General features: G+C 39.6%; 2 protein-coding genes across 3 annotated transcripts in view; one reads left to right on the forward strand and one right to left on the reverse strand.

Moving 5' to 3' along the window:
* Window positions 1–19: 19 nt before the first annotated feature.
* On the reverse strand, window positions 20–6,241 carry nek4 (NIMA-related kinase 4). The gene is made up of 16 exons (XM_053316124.1): window positions 5,969–6,241; window positions 5,015–5,281; window positions 4,723–4,920; window positions 4,528–4,635; window positions 4,041–4,195; window positions 3,711–3,855; window positions 2,684–3,349; window positions 2,545–2,595; window positions 2,248–2,382; window positions 1,658–1,822; window positions 1,395–1,461; window positions 1,139–1,251; window positions 878–963; window positions 517–734; window positions 299–432; window positions 20–118 (listed from the first exon to the last, which is right to left on the reverse strand). The coding sequence occupies exons 1-16, from the start codon at window positions 6,053–6,055 to the stop codon at window positions 20–22; spliced, it is 2,694 nt and encodes an 897-aa protein (XP_053172099.1). The 5' UTR covers window positions 6,056–6,241.
* Window positions 6,242–8,121: 1,880 nt separating this feature from the next.
* The window catches only part of camk1b (calcium/calmodulin-dependent protein kinase Ib), a 32,477-nt gene continuing 20,552 nt past the window's right edge, over window positions 8,122–20,046 (forward strand). For both annotated transcript variants that reach the window (XM_053315225.1, XM_053315226.1), the window contains exons 1-2: window positions 8,122–8,171; window positions 14,203–14,316. In XM_053315225.1, the coding sequence (XP_053171200.1) occupies window positions 14,231–14,316 (86 nt within the window). In that variant the 5' untranslated portion in view covers window positions 8,122–8,171; window positions 14,203–14,230. The remainder of the gene's footprint in view (window positions 8,172–14,202; window positions 14,317–20,046) is intronic.

Below are 20,046 nucleotides of genomic sequence, written 5' to 3' on the forward strand. Positions count from 1 at the left end.
TTGTGTATAGTGTCCTCTTTTACACCTTGAAGGCAATCTCCTCGAAGAATTTTAGCTGCCTTACCATCACAGCATAACTTTGATACTTCTCATCTCCCATCTGGTCACGGAGGCACAGCTGCAGTGAGGCAAAAGCAAGATACACAGAATGAATCAGAATGAATTAAAACAAATTTAGCATTTTGAATTAAGAGGACAATTTAACTTTTCAGTGGAGTTTGGGTTTAATTTTGACCAAATACTTGATGTGTCAATGGTCACATAAACTTTAATGTGTTGCTCCTTTTTAAAAGCGTACTTCTCGTTTGTTGTCGTCGTCCTCCTCCATGATTTCCAAGACTCTGTCGAGAAGTTTGACTCCCAGACCTTTCACCACATCTGTTCTCAGCTGTTCTATGGCTCTCCTTATCTTGGCAGGACCAGATGTGGAGCCTTTCAGAGGAACAAACTGGTTAAACACAAGAACGCACCACAACAACTGACTGATGACAACAGAGTTTGGTCAAAATATCTAACCTATTGGTATTTCGCCAAGTGACAAGTTCTCTGCTTCCTCTCGAGCTTTCCCATGAAGCACCAGAGTGTCCCTGTACTTCCTGTTCAGTTTAAATTCTGGCAACGCAGTAGAGCCAAAACTGCCTTTGTCCACCTCGTTCACACCAGCTCCACAATCCATTCGTAAAGTCTGGGTCATCATATGGACTAAATCCTGCATTTCGCTAGATTCAGTCTTCCTGCAAAAAGTCAGTAAATAATGGATTATACAGCAGATGAAACAGCAAATGTGTGTGCAAAGGCTTTCCAGAGCGAGTAATATGAAGATGTTTGAGATGAGGAATTGTTAGAATAGTTTCTATACTGTATTGTACACTCTCACCTTTCTCTGCAGTCTCCCTCTGAACGCTCTGTGGAACTTGTGGATGAGCTGCACTCATCTTCATCGGACCTTCGCTCCAATTTATCCTGTTACAATTAAACACGAACCACTGTTGTGATAAAAGTATGGGCACACATTTAAGCTTACTATAAACTATAATATCAGATTAGCTTCATAAGGCACATCCAGCCTCTTTTGTGTTTTACCTGTAGCTTTTTAAAAAGTGCAGTTGAATTGCACAGTGGAGTAAAGTGTCTGTACCTTATTGTTAGTCTCAGTGATAGAGTCCGAAACAGATCTGCTAACTGGGGCTCTGTCATGCTCAGGCTTGGTGGAAGTAACATCATAAGATGACCTTCTTACAGCACTAACACCTGTGGAAAAGAATAAGTAATCATCGAGGGGGAAAAAATGAAATACCAACTATTCTCTTTTTTTTTTATAGACATTTTAATAAAGCTTTAATAACACAGAATGTTTTTGATTATAGGTCTAAACAAAATATTATAAAATGTACCTGATTGGCTAACAGTCTCTTGGGACTGCCTCAGTCTTCGTCTCTCTCTGGCAGACAGAGGACGATCCTGAAATCAATATTGACCCACATTGTCTATGATTGATACAGTACTTTCACAATTTGTTGCTTACAAATGTAAAAATGGTGATCCTTCTTGGTGATGAAACAAAAATTGTGTCTTAGGCATGGTGGATATTCAGTAATATACATGGTTGTGCAGTAATGTGTCTGTATACAGCATGTGAGTGGAAGGGCAATATCACCTGCGGCACATTTAAGAATCCGTCCTTACAGTAAGCAGCTGATGTGGAGGTTGCAGCAACACTAGCTTTCTTGCTCTCTGTGCTCCTCTTGCTTCTCTTCCTCCCCTCCACAGCTACACTTTCAACAGGAAGTGGAGGTAAAGGTCTGGGAGCACCTGCCTTAGACTGACAAAAAGAAAAAAAACAAGAGATAACTTTAATTATTCTTATTGACTGTTGATGGTTGATTTTATGGTCACATTTGTCATGTGTAGCCTGTCAGTAAAATTACAAACTAGTTATCAAAGAAGATATTTAAGCACAATTCATATTTAGTGTATTTTCATGAATGCAATCTGATGGTCAAATTAAGAAAAACAGCATTTAAGATTCACTGAGACAACATAAAAATGTATTCTCTTGGAGATCACATTACATTTACCATCACGTTCCATTAGTATAGTAACATACATTAGTGTAAATAATAACACTAGTATAATAATAATTAGTGTAGATTTTTCATATTTTGATCCAAACAACAATCATTTTACTTTTTAACCCTTTAGGTTTTTTAACTTTCAATCCTCTATCAAGCAACATCTTAACTTCACCTTATTCTGATCCCCATGTGTCCGTCTGGTGTCCCTCTCCCTGTGCTGCTGTGAGACAGAAGGCACTGATGAAAAGTAAGGGGATGGAGTGGACAGCTTGCTGACTTGCGAGGGAGATTCATCTTGAACAGGTGCCTAAACAAACACAATTACTGCACCTTTATAACGGCAGCAAAAATCTTCACACAACACAAGAAAACATCCTCCGGCCTGTGTTGTTGGGTGTTAGCAGTGTTACACACACACTATCAGTTTTATTCTAGCAAGAGTTAATAGATTGAGTACAAGAGTTCTCACCGGTATTGCAGGGAACGGTTCTAGTAGCTTTTCAGTAGAGTCAAGATTTTCCTGTGAACACATGAATGAACACACATAAAAATAGGAATACATTAGGTGAAAACAACAGAAGTATATCTCTGTTACTAAGAGCACTTACTTGTATGTCTGAGGTATGCTGTTGTGTTGGAGTTCCCTTCAGAAGGGTCACAGTGTCATTTTTATTGTCCATATTCACTCCCAAAACCTTTCCAATGTTTTCTAAGTCGGGTTTGTGTGCAGATCTCCTTTCTTTCTCCACCTCTACTTCTGGGTTTTCCATGTCAGCACCTTTCAGTAACTCCATGGTGTCATCTTTATCATCCACATCTGACATCTGTTTCTCCCCTAAGACAGAAAACGTATCCCCAGGTTTTGGCGTGGCCTGTGAATGAATGACTGTTAACCCATTGGATGCCCTTCTCTTCTCTTGTCCCCTACTGCCAGCACCTGATAGGGACTTCGGGGGGGGATGAACAGGGGAAGGAGGGGGAGAGGGATCCGGTTTCCCTCTTCCCTTGCTGTCTTTGTGCCCACTGTGAGTCACATGTTCATTACCTCTGCGGTGGTCTGACCCAACTGACTGGGGCCCTTGCACCTGTCTCTTCATTGGGTCTGCATCCTCCTGCAGTTGGATATCAATATTGATGTTGCTGATGGTTGCCAGGGATGTGATGCTGCTTTTGAGGGCATCAGGTGAAGAGGGTTTGGGTGATAGAGGTGTTCGGACTGGACTGCAGTCTGTGGCACAGTTTCGTACTTTATGTTGTTGTGATGTCTCTTCTTTCTGAAGTTGGGGGGAAAATCAAAGGGCAGAATAAATACAAAGAAGCCACTGAAAAATCTTCAACTGTATAAACATGGAGTACTTGGCTGAACTGTTGACATTTTACTATCTGGATGACCAAGACGAATCAACACAGATTGAGAATGAACTTGGAACAAGGATCTTTCACATCTTGTCACATACTGTATATTGTGAATCTACAGTATACAATTTTCTATTTAATCTGTGTCAAAATATGAGGCTGTGAGAACATTTTAGACAATGCTACCTAAATCCATTCCAACTATATTTTCTTATAATAGTAATATTTCATATTTACCAACCCGTGTGGAAAAAAAAAGTTTGTTATTTTACCACTCACCCGTTTCACCCTGGGGAGAGGTTCAGGTCGTAGATTTGAAGGCAGTTTCTCAGGTTTTGGCTGAGGTGATGCCACAGATGATGAACTGTTGGCTCTAGCATCACCACTGCCACCCACAGCTTTCTTTCTTGACTTGGCAGTTTTTCTGACCAACAAACAAAAGCACAAACATCAGATGAATAATTCTACTTGATGTTAGGGCTCACCGTGGCAAAGGAAGAAAAAGGAGAACAGAAATTAATATCTGACCATGGAAAGCTATTACAGTTGAAATATACAGAGAAAGTCATTTATATCAAAAGACAAAGTCAGAAATCCAGTGCCACCCACTCTTTGGTAGCCTCAAGGAACATCGCAATTTGCCGTTTGATGTAAGGCTGCCGCAGGATAAGTTTGACATCTGGTCTGTCTTCAGGTCTCTTACACAGCATGCTCTTAATCAGATCTCCCAGCTGGGGGTCGTACCTACTGGGCATCTGTGGCAGCTGATGAGAAAACCAGAAGAAAACGTGAATAATTGTGAAACAACTTTTCCGCAATATTTCTAGATAATCAGTTAAGAAAAATAACGTGTTGTTTTAAAAGAACCAATCAATCAATCAAATCCAAATTAAAATGGCTCACATCACCCATCATTTCCACATTTATTACTTGGGACAGGAACTAGAAACTATTTCCAACCTCAGTCTGTGCTTGGAGCTCAAAACATGTCCCTGAACTCTCTCACAAAATGACCAACTCGCATCAAACTCAGAGGACTTACTGAATCATATCAATCATGTGTTTCTTGGAAAATTGTAAAAAATATTAAACCCACCTTTCCTTCTACAATGCGATAGACCAGTGAGTTCATATCCTTGGCATTGAAGGCGTGCTTAAGTGTGGACATTTCATACACACAGCAACCCAGGGCCCATACGTCTGACTAGACACAAAGACAAAGACAATCCAATGTAAAGTAAATCTCAACTAGAAATAAACTCTACACAGTAAGAGCAGATATCCCGAATACCTTGTGGTTATAGGGTTTATTAGAGAAGAGCTCTGGACTCATGTAATAAGGTGTCCCTATAAGTGTGCTGGCCATATCATTCTGGTTCTCCAATACTCGCGCGATGCCAAGGTCCCCAACTTTGATGATGTTGGTTTTTGTCAGGAAGATATTCTGTGTTTTAAGGTCCCGGTGAAGAATGTTCCTCTCATGCAGGTACTGAAAACCAACATCACAACAATGCAGTGACTTCAAAATTGCTGTATTGAAGAACATAATTACTGTATATTTGACTTTTAATCCTCCAACATACCTGAAGCGCCATTGCAATCTGGACAAACCACTCCACCACCTGCTTCTCAGGTAACAGATCCCCCTTTTGTTGTTTAAGTCTGTGATAGAGGTCGCCACCTTCACAGAAACCCATCACAATGTACAGCTGGCAGTCATCTCCTTCCCAAGACTCCCTGTAGGTCACAATGTTAGGATGTCGCAACTGGGACAGAAGCTGTGCCTCCTGCTCAGCAGCTCGCCGTTCCCGCTTAGAGGAGGTGGTTAAATTCAGCTTCTTTATTACATACTGGGAAAAAAACAGAAAAGAATTAGGTACAGTATTTCTTAGTACAAACAAATTCAGAACTGTAAAAAAAACTCAATCAAAAATCATTATAAGATGGAGAAACTGAAGTTCAGTTGACACTGAACTGGACTGCAAGATAACACTGACTCATTGTTGTAAATCAGGGATTCATAAAACTCAGACCACAACATAAATGGAGTCCTAAAAGCTGTCATTCTTGTTTCATGGCTGAATTTCAAACTACGTAAGTTTTATTTATCAGGAGGGAAATGGCAGTAGAGTATAATAAAACTGTCATGATGATCAGCATTACAAGTTGTGGTGCTGTATTGATAATGTCTAATATAATAGTTTGATTAAAATACTTTTTATGGACTAATGTTACTGTCCAAGAATAATATAATAACTTTTTAGGTAGTCAATTTAAGTGCTTCTACCCTGTATTTAATAACAACAACAACAAACATTAGACACACCCCTATTGTATGTGTTAACATAATTAAGTTCAGTCCATAAATCTCAACCATAATGTACAAGAGCGTCTTAGCCGACTATAGCTAACTTTACGCTAGCTGTATCTTAGTGGGGTCTTTGCAAGGGTCCAGTTTAGGGTTAAAACATTGCTTATTTTATCAGTTGAGAAATGTGAGAGTGTATTAAACTCTACATATGCTATTCATTTCTCACCTGTTTTCGGTCGGTTTTTTGTTTCACCAAGTTCACCTCCCCATAGCTCCCTTTCCCAACGACCCTGATGAAAATATAATTATTCATCACTCTTCGAGATTCCTCATAACGTTACACGACCTCCGCAGAGACTTCAACGACGTTGTTTCGAGCCATAACTGTAGCTGTAAGGACGATGTAAACAACATATGAAATCTTTTGGGAAAACTTAGCGCTAGGTCTAGGCCAGCAGAGACTTTTGAAAACGCAGCACGTAAGCTGTCGATAGTTTTTCGTCACTAGGCAACTAGCAACTCTCTGCCGACGATGATTGGTAAGAGGGTCCAACTGAACCGAAGCACGGCTGCGTTTACTGCACAGCGACATCTAGCGCCCGGAGACACACACACAGGAGCAACCTTTATTTATTCATCATTATGCATTCATCAACTTTCTGGGAAGATTGGGAACTAAAGTGTCCACCATTCAGTAGAAATGGCATTTCACTTTCTGACAGTAGGTGCATTCTTTAGAAACACCCTGCTTGTACCTTCTTTATTCACAGGTGTAGACGTTTAAATGCTTTGTCTATGTTTTTGAGAGACTCCATTTTTGTTATATCTGTATTCTTTCTGCTATTTCAGTAATGCCTGCCATAAACATAACAAGGGACACTATAGGCTAAAGTTCTTTATTGATCATGTACACAAATCATGATACAGTGTGCAGTGAGATGCAACTTCGGCCCTCCTAGATTAGTTTATAACTAGTAAATACATTAAATGAAAGATGAAAATAGTAGTACAGATTTAAAAAGATTAGAAAGAGATAATAGATCAAAATAGTATGTGTACATATGTATGCTGTATATACATATTATATGACATAGGCTATATAAATGTATAACATAGTACACATAAAATACAATATATAATCCTGTTATTGCAAATATTGATATGATATAATGACTATGGAGAGACAATGGATAGTTATATGAAGGTGCAAACAGATAATGTAAACAAATGTTAATGGATAGTATTTGATGTAAAGATAATGTGAAACAGTTCAGGGATCAGCAGCATGATTGTCTCATGTTAGAGTTTAAAGTGCAGTGAGTGACTGTCTCATTTACCTTGCCTCTGCCTGAAATGATGCGTTATACCTTTTTCTGTTTCTATAATAAACATCATTTATTATCAAGTCCTCGCTATACACCTGCCACATCTGAATACTACATTAGGGATGAGTTGAGACTGACCTTTCCTGGTCGGGGATGATGTGATCCAGTAGGTGGAGCACTACACCACCGCAAGATGACACTGCACAACGTCAGTATAGCCTATAATAAAGATGCGCAACTGGCAGTCTCATGTGATTCATGTGGGTTTTTTTAATCTTATAAGCCTAATTTGAGGCAATGTCACAAATGCATGAATGAAATTGGTTTATTTTTATTATTATTATTATTATTATTATTATTATTATTATTATTATTATTATTATTATTATTATTCTGTCATAAAACAATGTACACAGAGCTCATTTGCTATAAAATAGACAAAGCAGATAGCAGGGATAATCAAAACAAAAAAGATGATATTAAACAGAAGCATAGAAAAATGAAAGAAAACATAAAGTAAATGAAAGAATACGCCTAAAATGTTTAACTAAATAAGGCTCCATGTGATGTATGAGTTAAGAGGACACTGGCCTCTCATGATCAAATAAAGTTTGACCACTTTGATCAATCTAAACTACATCTACAAGTTCATTAACACATGTTGACAGCCTAAACTAACAGTCCTGTAGTAGTCCAGAGTTTGGGCGGCACTTGCAGCAGTATCACAGTGTCTCTGTTCCATTACACGCTGCCATCTCAACAAATGTCACAGCTGCGTGATAATCATCCTCACCATGGTAATAATACGTCAACTCTGTCAAACAGGCATCATCCACACCAATTCACCTTTAAACATTTTTAGTGCGCCGCAAGAGTCACGGGTGGTGGAGAGAGGCGGCCAATGGGGTGGCAGAGCTGGTTACCTGTGCGGTACAGCTCGGCCTGTGATTGGCCCGTCTGTCGCGCAGCCCTGAGGTGACGTCAGGAGGAGCGCTGCTGGTGAGGGTGCAGAGTGGAGATTGAGGGAGAGCGCACCGAGTTGGAGAGACTCACAGACACTGGACGGACACTGCTGGAGAACCTCTCAGCGCTATTAAATTGCAGGTAGGAACGACTTCTGCGATGCTGTTATGACTTGATCTCTGTCTCTCATTCAAAGGCCAGATAGATGCTGGCGCGTGGTTTCCTGTGAGTGTTTTTTTTTTTTCTTTTTTTTTGGTTGTTTTTTTCCAAGCAACTTCCATATTTCCACTCCGTGCTTTTTTTGTTTTTGTTATACCATTATTAGAACTCTCGTAAAAAGATTGAATTACTTTAACATGTTTGCCTGCTGAAGTTAACAGCAGCTGTCAGACGGGTTGTGCATGTAGCCTAGACGCGCCTCTATGTAACTGAAGCTGCAGTTTCGCAGATCAGATACTGACATGGAGTATGCTGGAGACGCTGGAGTTTTTCTCCTGTCTGTGCGAGCGCAGGCGATGTTTTTAAGCCTTAAAGCAGAAATGTAGTGAAGTTTTTGTCAGTAAACATGGAGTCGATGTGTAATCTTCCAGTGCTTTCCTTCCTTTGAGTATTTTTATTTTTTCTTTCATATCCCCTTTCGGCTTTCAGTTTCCTCCTTTCTGTAACTCAACTTTCTAGCATCCATTGAAGCACCTTCTTCACCTTCTCCTCTCCATGGGATCTTGCAAGCAGAGGTCTCCTTATCAATTAATAAACTCACTTTGAAAGGAGATTTGTTTTGCGTCATTGACACTGTTGGCCCAGCTGACCAATCAGACTTGTCAGTAAATCTCTCTATACCTGCATTTCTGCCAATGGGGTGCATAGGCTATTTGATGGGGAGGGAGGCATGCAGGTTGACACCATGGCAAGCAGTTGTCTTTTGTTGAGAGACAGCAGTGTAGCACTGCTACTGTGTTCATGCCTTTAAACGTGATGCCCTTCTGGCCTCAAAAAAGCAGTGATTGGGACACACAGGTGGCACGCAGGAAAAAGGACTCGCCACCTAGAGACCTGGGATCTGGTGAATGTGACCAAAGTTTTGTGGTGATAGCTCTGCCTTTTGAGATGTGGCTTTTACCTTGATTGATTTGCATATCTAATTCCCAAGAGGTACCGCAAATTTACAATACATCAATTAAGATGAAAAATAATTATTACAGAGAAATGTGACTCATCTTCATATTCATATTCCGGATCCTGCCTTCTGCAGGTCCAAAAGAATTAAAAGCCCTGAAGAGAAGCCGTAAAACCACATGAATCATTTCAAAAACAATTTGACTTCCTGTGAAGTGAGTCTGCTTCAACAGGAATGCAGTCCTTTGACATGTGTTAAGTGTTTGTTCATAACTTGGCAGCAGAATCCCTCACAGCTTGGAGCCATGCCATAGATTGTCTGCTGAGATATGCGGTATTAGTAAAGCTTAGCCAAAATAAATATTTATACATGTTTAAAGACATCAGAGAATCAGGTTGTAAGTGTAGTAGACACAAGCTACCCAGTTTAGGGAAAGCAAGTGGATTTGATTTTTTTAAAGAGTTTGGTCAAATAAAACTTTTAGACAACTGTTTCTTACATGAGCTCCATAAATCTGCTTGTATGTTTGATTCTGTGCTTGAGCGTGTGCGTGTGCGTGTGCGTGTGCGTGTGTGTGTGTGTGTGTGTGTGTGTGTGTGTGTGTGAGTGTGTGAGTGTGTGTGTGTGTGTGTGTGTGTGTGTGTGTGTGTGTGTGTGTGTGTGTATTAATGCAAGTGTTCACACTACAGCGCCATGGTTACATGTTATTTGTTACATTTAACTATGGACGTGTGTATTTGTGTGTGTGTGTGTGTGTGTGTGTGTATGTGTGTATGTGTGTTTCTTCTATCCACTGCTCATCACAGGAATGGGAAACCAGTGAGTACTGCAACTCTCTCTGTGTATACATTAAACAAGGGTGAATGTTGCATGTCACATAGTACTTAGGGAATGTGGTTATGGTATTGTGCATCTCCCAAGCCTCTTCAGTCCTGTTGCTTCTTGGGTTTTGAACAGCGCAACTTCACCTACTGACCAAAAGTCATGACATCAGTGGACATGGAGGGGCTGTTTGTGGCCCTCTACATGCTCATACGATACCTGCATGTGTCTCTCCTCTTCTCTCCTGCATTTTTAAAACTTGTCCCTATCTGCCCCTGCGTGTCTTAAACTTGAACCTTACTCTGTTGTTTATAACATTTGCCTGTTTGAGAAACAGCCCCCCTTCCTTCCTCATCTCTGACAATGTCCTTATCCTTAAAGCCTCAATGACTATCCAGTTGTGTTTTGAAATGTGATATGAAGTGGCCTAATGTATGAAACATAACCATATGTTTGTGCCACTGACATGAAAAGTGAATGAGTTGAAGACAATGGAATAGAAGTACAGCTGGGTCTTTGTGATGGTCGCACACCAGTGCTCTTTGGATAAGTAAGATGTTCTGAGCTTATTCCATCTAGTGCTGGGTCCATTGTATTGGTGGGTGATTTGGTCTCAATCAAAAATGTAAAAATCCAAGTGTCCTTCAAAATGATTCGTGGTACACTTGCAGGGTTTGTTCAAAATTAAAATAATTTTATTTTACATGGCAAGATGTATTTAAAATAACCAATGCGTTGCGACCCACACAGGTCTTCATCAGGGTTATGAAGCAGATTTTGGTCCATGTTGGTATTTGCCCGGTACAGCTATCAATAGATTTCCCAAATAAACACAGTAGCATCAAGCAGGGGTTGATGCATTCATAGATTTTAAATTACTTTGATGTTTGAATTACTTTGATGTTCAGTATCGCTCCTTTCCAGTGCATGAATTAACATGAATCTCCATGAATCTCCATGAGAGGAAGGTGATGTGCTACAAACAAGCTGTTGGTGAGAGGTTTCACCTACTTCAGTTTACTGAAAACAGCATTGTGCTGTTGCAGTTGTTTTCACCCTAAAGATTACTAGTTAAACGGAGCAGGTATGTCTGTCATCCTTTTAATACATCTATCAATCAGTTTGTCAATAAACTTTCAAAAATTATGAAAAATCAGAGTTTACCAGAACCCAAAGTAATGTTTTACAGGGTGTATTGGTGGCTTAGTGATTATGAAGGATACCATTTCCTGGATTTGCAACTTCCTTTGGTTTGATTCTAGCTGTTGACCTTTGTCAGATACAGTTTCCCCTCTTTTTCTGCGTTTTCTCTTTCTCACTCTACTGTCCACTATAAATAAAAACTAAAGTGCCAAACATTTTGAGGAAATATTCACGTTTAGATACACTGTTACCAGAAAATGATTGGCGTTTTACTTGATAGTTCTTGATAAATTCTTAAAATTGTCATCAGTTACTTTAGCAAGCCTGAAGAATGCAAAACTTTAGAAAGAAATTCCAACATGCCAGAACATACAAAAGTCACCCTATCCTTCACAAAGAAACTCACTGTATTCTTTTGTATTTTGTATTACTGGAAACGCCACAAAAAACAAAAAAGGACCTTGGTAATGGAGCTTTAATTTCCAGAGAAAGACAATGGTGTCAAGTTCAAGATATACTAGGAATAGAGTTACAGTCTACCATGTATTGTTTTTTTTTACCCTACTGTAGTGATTAAAGTCCTGGAGTTAAGGCTACAATACAGACAAAGCCTTTACACACATATGATTGGACTTCCTCTTTCTGCTTCCTTTAAGCACACTACTTTGCATGCTGCTTTTTCAGGCGCCTAATTTAGAGATACTTCCTTTTGATTCAATTGCTTTCAATGGCCATGCAAAATGCAATGGAGGAAATTGGCACTGTAGATAGACTGATATATTTAAATGTTTAACTGTGAGCTTTTTTCATAGTAATTTGGTTATGTTTGGTTATGCTCAGTAAGTTTTCATTGCATGCTAACACAGAAAATTGTACCTGCAGTCATGAATTTAAAGTGTTCTCCACACATACCAAAATACACTAATAGTCAATGAGTTGATAACATTTCAAATCAGACCGTACCTCCCTGAAGCTCACGTGGAAGCATTAGTAATGACCTGAACAGGCTATGTCATTTTACATCATTCCTTCTAACCTGTATCCAAATAACCACACACCAGATTATTTTGTGTGTTATTCATACATGCCTCCAGCCGCCAAAGTGACCAGAATAATTTCCACCTTAGCTGGCACCTGTTATTAAATACTAAAGCAATTTGGACCCTCAGATACCATAGCACCCCTTTGGGTTTCCATGACGACACGAATGAAGCTGACTTCTGACATTAGTGAAGGTAGCGAGAGGGCCACCACGTGTGTGCGAATCTATGCTGGTGCGTGCATGTGTGCAATGCAGCCAGAAGAGGCCACGTCCTATTAACATTTATTCTGAGATAACAGCAGTGGTAAGCCTGCTGCTGTCTACCGCTTAATGCCACTCATACACAAACACACACACACAGTTCAACAAAAACGTGCAGACTCTGACCTAATTAGGAGATGATTAACTGTACTCTTCTATAGTCTTCGACAAAACAGCACTTGTACAGTGCAAAACAATATGTTACATCATCTTATATAGGCTGTGAAGTTGCCAGGCAGGCAGCAGGAACAGAGGAGGAGTGAGGCATGCTGATATGAACAGGGCTATTTTAGTCTGTGAGGTCTTCAGTTATAGGCACTTTCTGGGTTTAGATGATGATAGCTGTGACAGCAGGGTTCTCTGTGATCACTCCCACCACTCTTGAGAGTACGTTATGGACAAATATCTGAATGTTAAGTTCTCAAGGGAAATATGAACAAGTGATGCAAAAGTGAGAATGGGAAACAACCAAAGAATTAATATTGTTTGTGTTGTTTTCTATCTGTAAAGATATAGTGTTTATACTTGATACCCTAAAAGCTTGACATTAAAAGGTGAACTGCTGTATACTTTAACTCATATATTACCGTAGCAACAATGTGGTTACTAGAGTGAAACTAGTAGTTTAATTATTAACTTTGTAGATATTGGCCATGACTTTCAGCCCTCTCTCCCATAAATTCTACTCTTGCTGATCGTAAACATAGTTGATTACAGTGCCATACTTTTCATAACATGTCAGAGTAAAGAAAACAAGTCATTTAGACTGCTGTGTTGAATTTCCAAAGTAACCACAGCATTGCAGCGACCACTTTGACTTGATGCTGAAACACAGCTACCCAAAATAGCCCATGTGTAGTAGAGAAGTTGCAGGAACTGCAATGACCCAGTAATTTCCTGTAACCCGTGATTCTGGCAAAAGGAATGAATGTAGCTTAAGCCTGTGTTCAATAACTTATGACTTACGATATGGCTTGTGTATGAACATGGTGCGGTGAAGGAAACAGGTTTAGCGGCATTCTTCATGCATCTAATTGTTTATGTAAGAGACGGACATTTTGCAACAGAGCTTGTTGTAACACAGTAACCGGTTTGTTTACAACAGTTCCTTGTCTGTGAATCACATGATATAGAAGTTCTCATTTTGTGTGTATGTATTGGCCGTGGCTGGCATCATACAATTACATCGTTTAATGAGTTACTTCACACCATTTTGTGGCTTTTAGTCGTGGTAAGTACTGCTACATACTGATGAGGCTTGTGCAAACCCCAACAGTGAAGCCCAAAATGAAAATATTCATAACACAACATTATAATTCCCATTTAGTGGTTATTACAGTGTAATTTACCTTGAATCGCCTCTGAGTTTGAAAAATAATCTTAACAACAACAACAACAACAAATGTATTAATGGATAGCCCTTTGAGTTGAACCATCTTGTTTTCAAGGGGGTCCAAATACAACCTACTTAACAAATACACCTGCCTTACTTTACAGTGTCGCATATGTCAGATGTTTTTTGGACTTCAGCTTTGACCCAACTGATATCATGTATTGCACACTGTTAATGTGTTACCACAAGTGGAAAACCCTGTACATTAATTGATGTCTGTGATCCAAGTTATTAAAGTCTAATTGATTTTAGATGTTGACATGTACTCAACCATTTAAATAAAGTGAGCACTATCAGTGCAGTATTGTCTTGACTGCAGATTTGGGGGATGGGGACAATGAAACTCTTGGTATTAATGAGCATTTCCTGCTTATCCTCTCTTTTTCCTTACTAGTATTGTTTCTGACCGTAACAACAAGAAGATGCCACTGGGTGATGAGTGCCATGCCTGGAAAAAGAAGACCTCAGATGTGAAGGAGAAGTATGACTTCAAAGAGATCCTGGGAACGTAAGTATGTCACTGCCAGAGGCAAACCCTTGTGTTTCAGTTTTGCATGATGGCTTTTTCCACACTGTTGTCAAAACGAATGGGAAAATTTGCATTTAGTTTGTTCCTGATTTGTTTGGATGAATTTTTATTATCATGCGTATCTGGGCAGGTAGTTTTTTGCTGCTAAATGACTGTATAGACCTGCTTTGGTAAGGATGGACTGGTCCTTAAACTACTGAGAATAAGTGGATGAGGAGGCAGTTTTTGTTGGCCCCACAACTGTTAACCGTAACTCTTGCTGTGTTTTTGCTTCATTCTGTAAATGTGCTACTGCTGGAAATACATTTATGTTGGGTTGCTCACGTGGGTGTCGCTCGAACAACAGCTTAATGTTTTACAAGAAATGAGGGTCTCTAATTTTGTGCGAGCATACAGTGGCCAACTATTTGGTGACCACACTGTTGCAAAGCCAATATTAGCAGCAGTGCCATTTTTGTCACACCATGTTTTGTACATGAACTTGCCTGGTTATTTCATGGTTCAACAGCAAACCTGCTCATGCCGAAGTAAGTGGAGTGACAGAGCTTCTGCAGGTCAGATGGTGCATTACAATTACAGGATTTTGCTATGATGTGAATTCACACCTGTATTTTTATCTGTGCAGACTTCCTCTTATTCTGCAAACATTATTTTAGTGCATGTACTAAATCATCTTGCAAAACTCTCTAAAACCACTTTCAGTTTGATAGACACTTTGTCATTTAGCAAACAGTATTTAACACATTTACTGTAAGGTAGAGTCACTGTGGGCTGATAAACTATTCCTCACAGTGAAATAACTCTGAGTGCCTGTTTCTCCGGGATGTTCCTGAGCACCATTTTGGCAACACTCCAAACACCATTTCTCTGAGTAATCAAAAGCATGTTTTCTTTCATGGAAAAACAAATGCTACAGAAGGAATGAACAAATCTCTTAAGAATCAAAATAAATAAATAAATGAAACAGTGTTGTACATGTATTTATATAGGTTTTTCATTTTTGGTTTCAAATCAAATAACTTTTAATTTAATTTTTGATTCATGGGAGATTTATTCTCAAGTCAAGTCTAGCTTCAGCAGTCAATGCACGCTGTCAACTCTTCATACATTTTCAGCAATAGAATAGCACTGGATTAAATCTTTGTGAAGCTCATAATGTTTTTCATCACTGCATCATCAGAAATGTGTTGACCTTTCTGACACAGTGTCAACAATCCAGCTACAAAGCTTTACATTGAGAGACTGATATTCTGCTCTCTGCATTTAAATGATTGTGGACACAACATTAGAAACACCTCTTAAGGAAATGAAGTTCACAACGAAACAGCAGAGGTTACTTGACAGTATGTCTACTAACTATACAGCCTCATAAATGACCACAGGGTTATATCAACACCTCTGACACTGTGTCAATGAAAACTGAACATGATACATTTCACAAAAATAGATTTATTGCTGGGCTATTGGTTTACATTAGATTGTGCAGGTGTGTTTTATAGAGAGGTAAGTCTCATAGCCAAGATAACTCAACATCATGAAATCACATTTCAGTCCATTTTTTTAAAACCCAGTTTTCTTCCTTTTTCCATACTTGGATTGATCTTAAAAAGAATTAAAGCTGCAAGCAGCATTGATCGGGCCCTCGCCCCCCATGCATGTTGGGCTGTGGCGCAGTCGGAGGGCGTGCACGTACACGTCTTCATACGCAGGCTTTTATTTGACATTGCATGAAGTGGTGAAAACACTAACAGCCACTAATCATAAGTCATGTTGTAGTGTATAATGAAGAACACACCATGTAAATTTCATGTAAATATGATGATGTTTGTCACATAAGGCTGACTTTCTGTGTCCAGTCGGTGGCGCTATGACTAAAGACAATATCACAGCATGGATGTGTTCAGGAAGGGATTCTTGTCAACCATGAGACAACCATTTGGTGCAGATTGGAACATGTCTGTTAAAGTTACAGCGCCTTCCTGCTTCATGGTGATTCATCAGAGTTTGGTGTGGCCTTAGGTAAGATGACTTGCTGACTTTGGATTAATTAATTAATTAATTAATCAATTAATTAATTAGGAGTTTTTCCAAGATAGCCAACTTCCTGTTGGAGTTAGGATATGGCTCCTAGAGGCTTTATTGTGCGTCTGGACATGATACATATGCATTGTCGATTCTCTACGTTAATTTGGAAGGCGGGGCTTCGATTTTGAATTTTCAAGGGGGCGCTATTGAGCCATTCAGCCACGCCCATGCAATTGACCTATATAGGATGTTGGATTGCCTACCAAATTGCGTTCATCTACGTCAAAGAGAAAGGAGGAGGGTTTGGTTTTGAAAACTGTTAGGGGGCACTATAGAGCCATTTTGCCATGCCCATGCCCAAGACCTACATCAGATCGCAATTTTCGCCAGACTTGACGTCTGTGCAGATTTTCATCCGTTTTCATTCATGGTAAAGACGTGTGCCATGCCGTTTTATTTGCTGTTTTGCTTTTCTTGATTTATTAGAATCTCTTTTAAATCTCTTAACTTCAGTAATTGCATATGTGTGTGTGTGTGTGTGTGTGTGTGTGTGTGTGTGTGTGTGTGTGTGTGTGTGTGTGTGTGCAAATGTTTTCCTTTATGTGTGTGCGTTGTCCAATTCTCTGTAAATGGTCATGCTTGTTGTTTGGCGTGTATGATGGTATGCTTACAGCCTGTCAGTTGTAGAACTCGTTCCCTAGCTTATACGGCAGTCTATGCTATATTTATGTTAGCTGGAGCACCATTCCAAAAGCTTTGGAGAACACTTATCCAAACCTAAAAGTAGTTTCACTCTGCCAGTAATATTCAATCACCAAGACAGGATCATTTCTGTCTTCCTAAGATCATCCTGAGGTTGACTTGGTCATCCTGTCTAAAGGGTACTGTTATCCATCCCACAGTGAAATGTTTGCCCAGCCTTCCCAAATTGGCAGAAGCAATTTGAACTCTGTCCAGAGAATAAATTGCTTCAAGGGTGCATAGCAGTTAGTTAATGTTACTTTTAATCTCTTCGGTTACTCTTTGTTTTGTGATGCTACAGTGTCTCAAGGATGTTTATCCAAGGTGTCTTACTTAGGGCAGCTTTTACATAACACCCACATCCTTGTTATTTCAGGATCAAGTTGTGTGGACACTGACTGATTCCAACATGAAACCTGAGCTTGTTTTGTGAGTTTAAGAACCCCCCTCCCTTCTTTTGTTACCGGTATGCATGGGGAAGAAGAAATATTGTAAACACTGAATGGAAAGGACCTAAAATATTAAATTACATATATTACAAAAGTCGGACATTATGGCTGGCGAGATGACAACCTACTAAGTATTATATTGCCTGGCCATTTATCAGAATCGATTCAAACATGTCATTCCCCTTTTCTCTCTCACCTTGTTTCTTGTCTGTATCTCTACTATAAACCAATCTAATAAAGGCAAAATCACCACAAAAGATCAACCAAACAGCACTCCGATGTCTGGATTTTAAAAGAAAAACAACACAGCTAACACAGCTCCAAATACCAAACTAGCGGTCAACCACTTTAATTGTTAATTTGTAATTGTAGTAGAGTATTCATCAGAAAATGCAGAACTCTTCTAGCCTGAGTAAACCCATGCTCTCTTTCCAGCGGCATTCCACTTCGCTCAGAAAGTTAGCATGGCCACCAAGACAAAATCTTCGTCTGAGATAGGGAACCAATCACTGAATGGGGAGGCGGGCTCAAGACGATGACAACCGTTAGAGCGACTCAGTTTACATCCAGCATGGCGACCATGGAGGTGCAGCAACCATTCCAAGCAATAGATTGTGTGCTAAGTAAATTGGAAGACAAGTTCACTTTGAAGATAGAACAAAAACTTGCGCTACATGATTTTTTCCTTCATAAAAAGGATGTGTTTGCACTGCCCCCTACAGGCTCTGAATATGTCATTGTCTATCCTTGATATGATTGGCTGTAAGTTTGTCCAGTAGCGTACAGAAGCATTTGATCGACATTCGTTGATCCCTCCTCAAATACGAGGAAATGAACGGCTCCTTGCCAGACCCTACCTCAATTGTAGTAGAGTCTAGCGTTAGCCAGGCTAGAACTCTTCAACATGTCATGGGGAACTGACACTTTAAAGCAACAGCAAAGAATGAAATTTCGAGCTGGCTGATACTGCTGAATCCTGTGTGACTTAATGTGGTCTTTGTAGCAGTTTTAGGTCAAATTTTGTTATGTTATGTGGGTTAATTAAGCACAACCGATGGATATTTGAAAAAGCTTTCTCATCTTTTCAACTTGTCATTGTCATCCCTCCAGTTCTCCACCTGCCCTTGGGTTTGGTGTTCGATTCTTTATTTATGGAGAGATCACCAGCTCACTGCATCACTCAGCTGTGTGCCAAATTCATTTGCCATTGCTGGATTGTTGTCTTGGTAACAACAGGAGACACTTTCCATAATGGACTCAAACAGTCACTATGGAAACAAAGTTTTTGATTTGCTATTAATAATCCAGCACTGGGTGCATATATGTGCATTGTGCAAGGGATAAACCCACTCTCTCTCTTTTGCAGGAGAACACAGGGAAATAAATGGCAAACTCATGTTTTTATAAACATGCCCGATGTTTCTGGAGCCTCTCCCACTGACATTTTGTCAGAGACGATGAAGGACATGCACTGTAGGCGCCACATATCACCTCATTACACCATGTCTCAAACAGAAAAAACAACCAATCTACCTGCTTAAAATAGTGTTATAATGTTTTTTTATTCTATTATATGTGGTAGTTCCTTGACCATTATTAGAAAAGAGTGAGCTTAGTCAATTTTTCCTATGACTCATCAGTCAGTGGCCTCTCTAAAAATAAAGTATAAAATTGGTTGTCATCTACATTTAGATTTTAATAAAAACATTTTTCAAAGAAGATATGATGCATGTTAACACATTACTTGTTTCTCACAGACAAATAAGTTCTTGCATTTGATTATTTCTCTTAAATGTCTGTTTTTTGTGGCACAGATATCAAAGATATAGGCGCTTGAAATGTGTCTTCCAGTGGCATGTATGAGTTTGTACTGTGAGCCCCCAGCTGCAGCCACATGTTTTTGTAATCAAAACAGATGGGGATTAATAATGCACAGACAGGCAACAGCACTTTCACTGCAATCAACTCAAATCCTCTCTCGCCTTCCTTCTCTTACCATTGCTGTTACTTATGTTAATCTATTCCTCTCTGTCTTCCTCTCTCTCTTTTCTGTTTGTGTACTCAGCCCAAAACCACATCCCTACTGCCAGGAATCCAGCAACATTTAGTCTACCCATCCATGTCACCTGCTGTCTGACTGTTTCCTGGTTTCACACTGTGTTGACAGGTTGTCCCAGTGTGTCTTGCCACCCTTTTCATTTTCACATAAGATTAAAAGGAGAGATCAGGATACACAATTTAGCAGAAGAGAAACCACTGATCCTCTTCTTGGTCGTTTTCATAGTGTCAGCTCTATATAATGTGCAGCACAGTAAATAGCCATTTGCTGGTAGCATTAAAACACAAAAAGGACAACATTTACACACACACACACACACACACACACACACACACACACACACACACACACACACACACACACTAATACACCCATCCAGATCTTCTTGGCTGGAAAGTAAGAACTTAAAGAGAACGGTCAGTATTTTTTAACCTG

This window comes from Scomber japonicus, chromosome 3, assembly GCF_027409825.1.
Source record: "Scomber japonicus isolate fScoJap1 chromosome 3, fScoJap1.pri, whole genome shotgun sequence".
NCBI classification, from domain to species: Eukaryota; Metazoa; Chordata; class Actinopteri; order Scombriformes; family Scombridae; genus Scomber; species Scomber japonicus.

Coding starts and splice junctions, on each gene's coding strand:
- nek4 (XM_053316124.1), bottom strand. CDS start 6,055: ATGAATAATTATATTTTCATCAGGGTCGTTGGGAAAGGGAGCTATGGG. Junction 1,252..1,394: donor AGAGACTGTTAGCCAATCAG/GTACATTTTATA, acceptor TCTTTTCCACAG/GTGTTAGTGCTGTAAGAAGG. Junction 964..1,138: donor TCACTGAGACTAACAATAAG/GTACAGACACTT, acceptor TAATTGTAACAG/GATAAATTGGAGCGAAGGTC.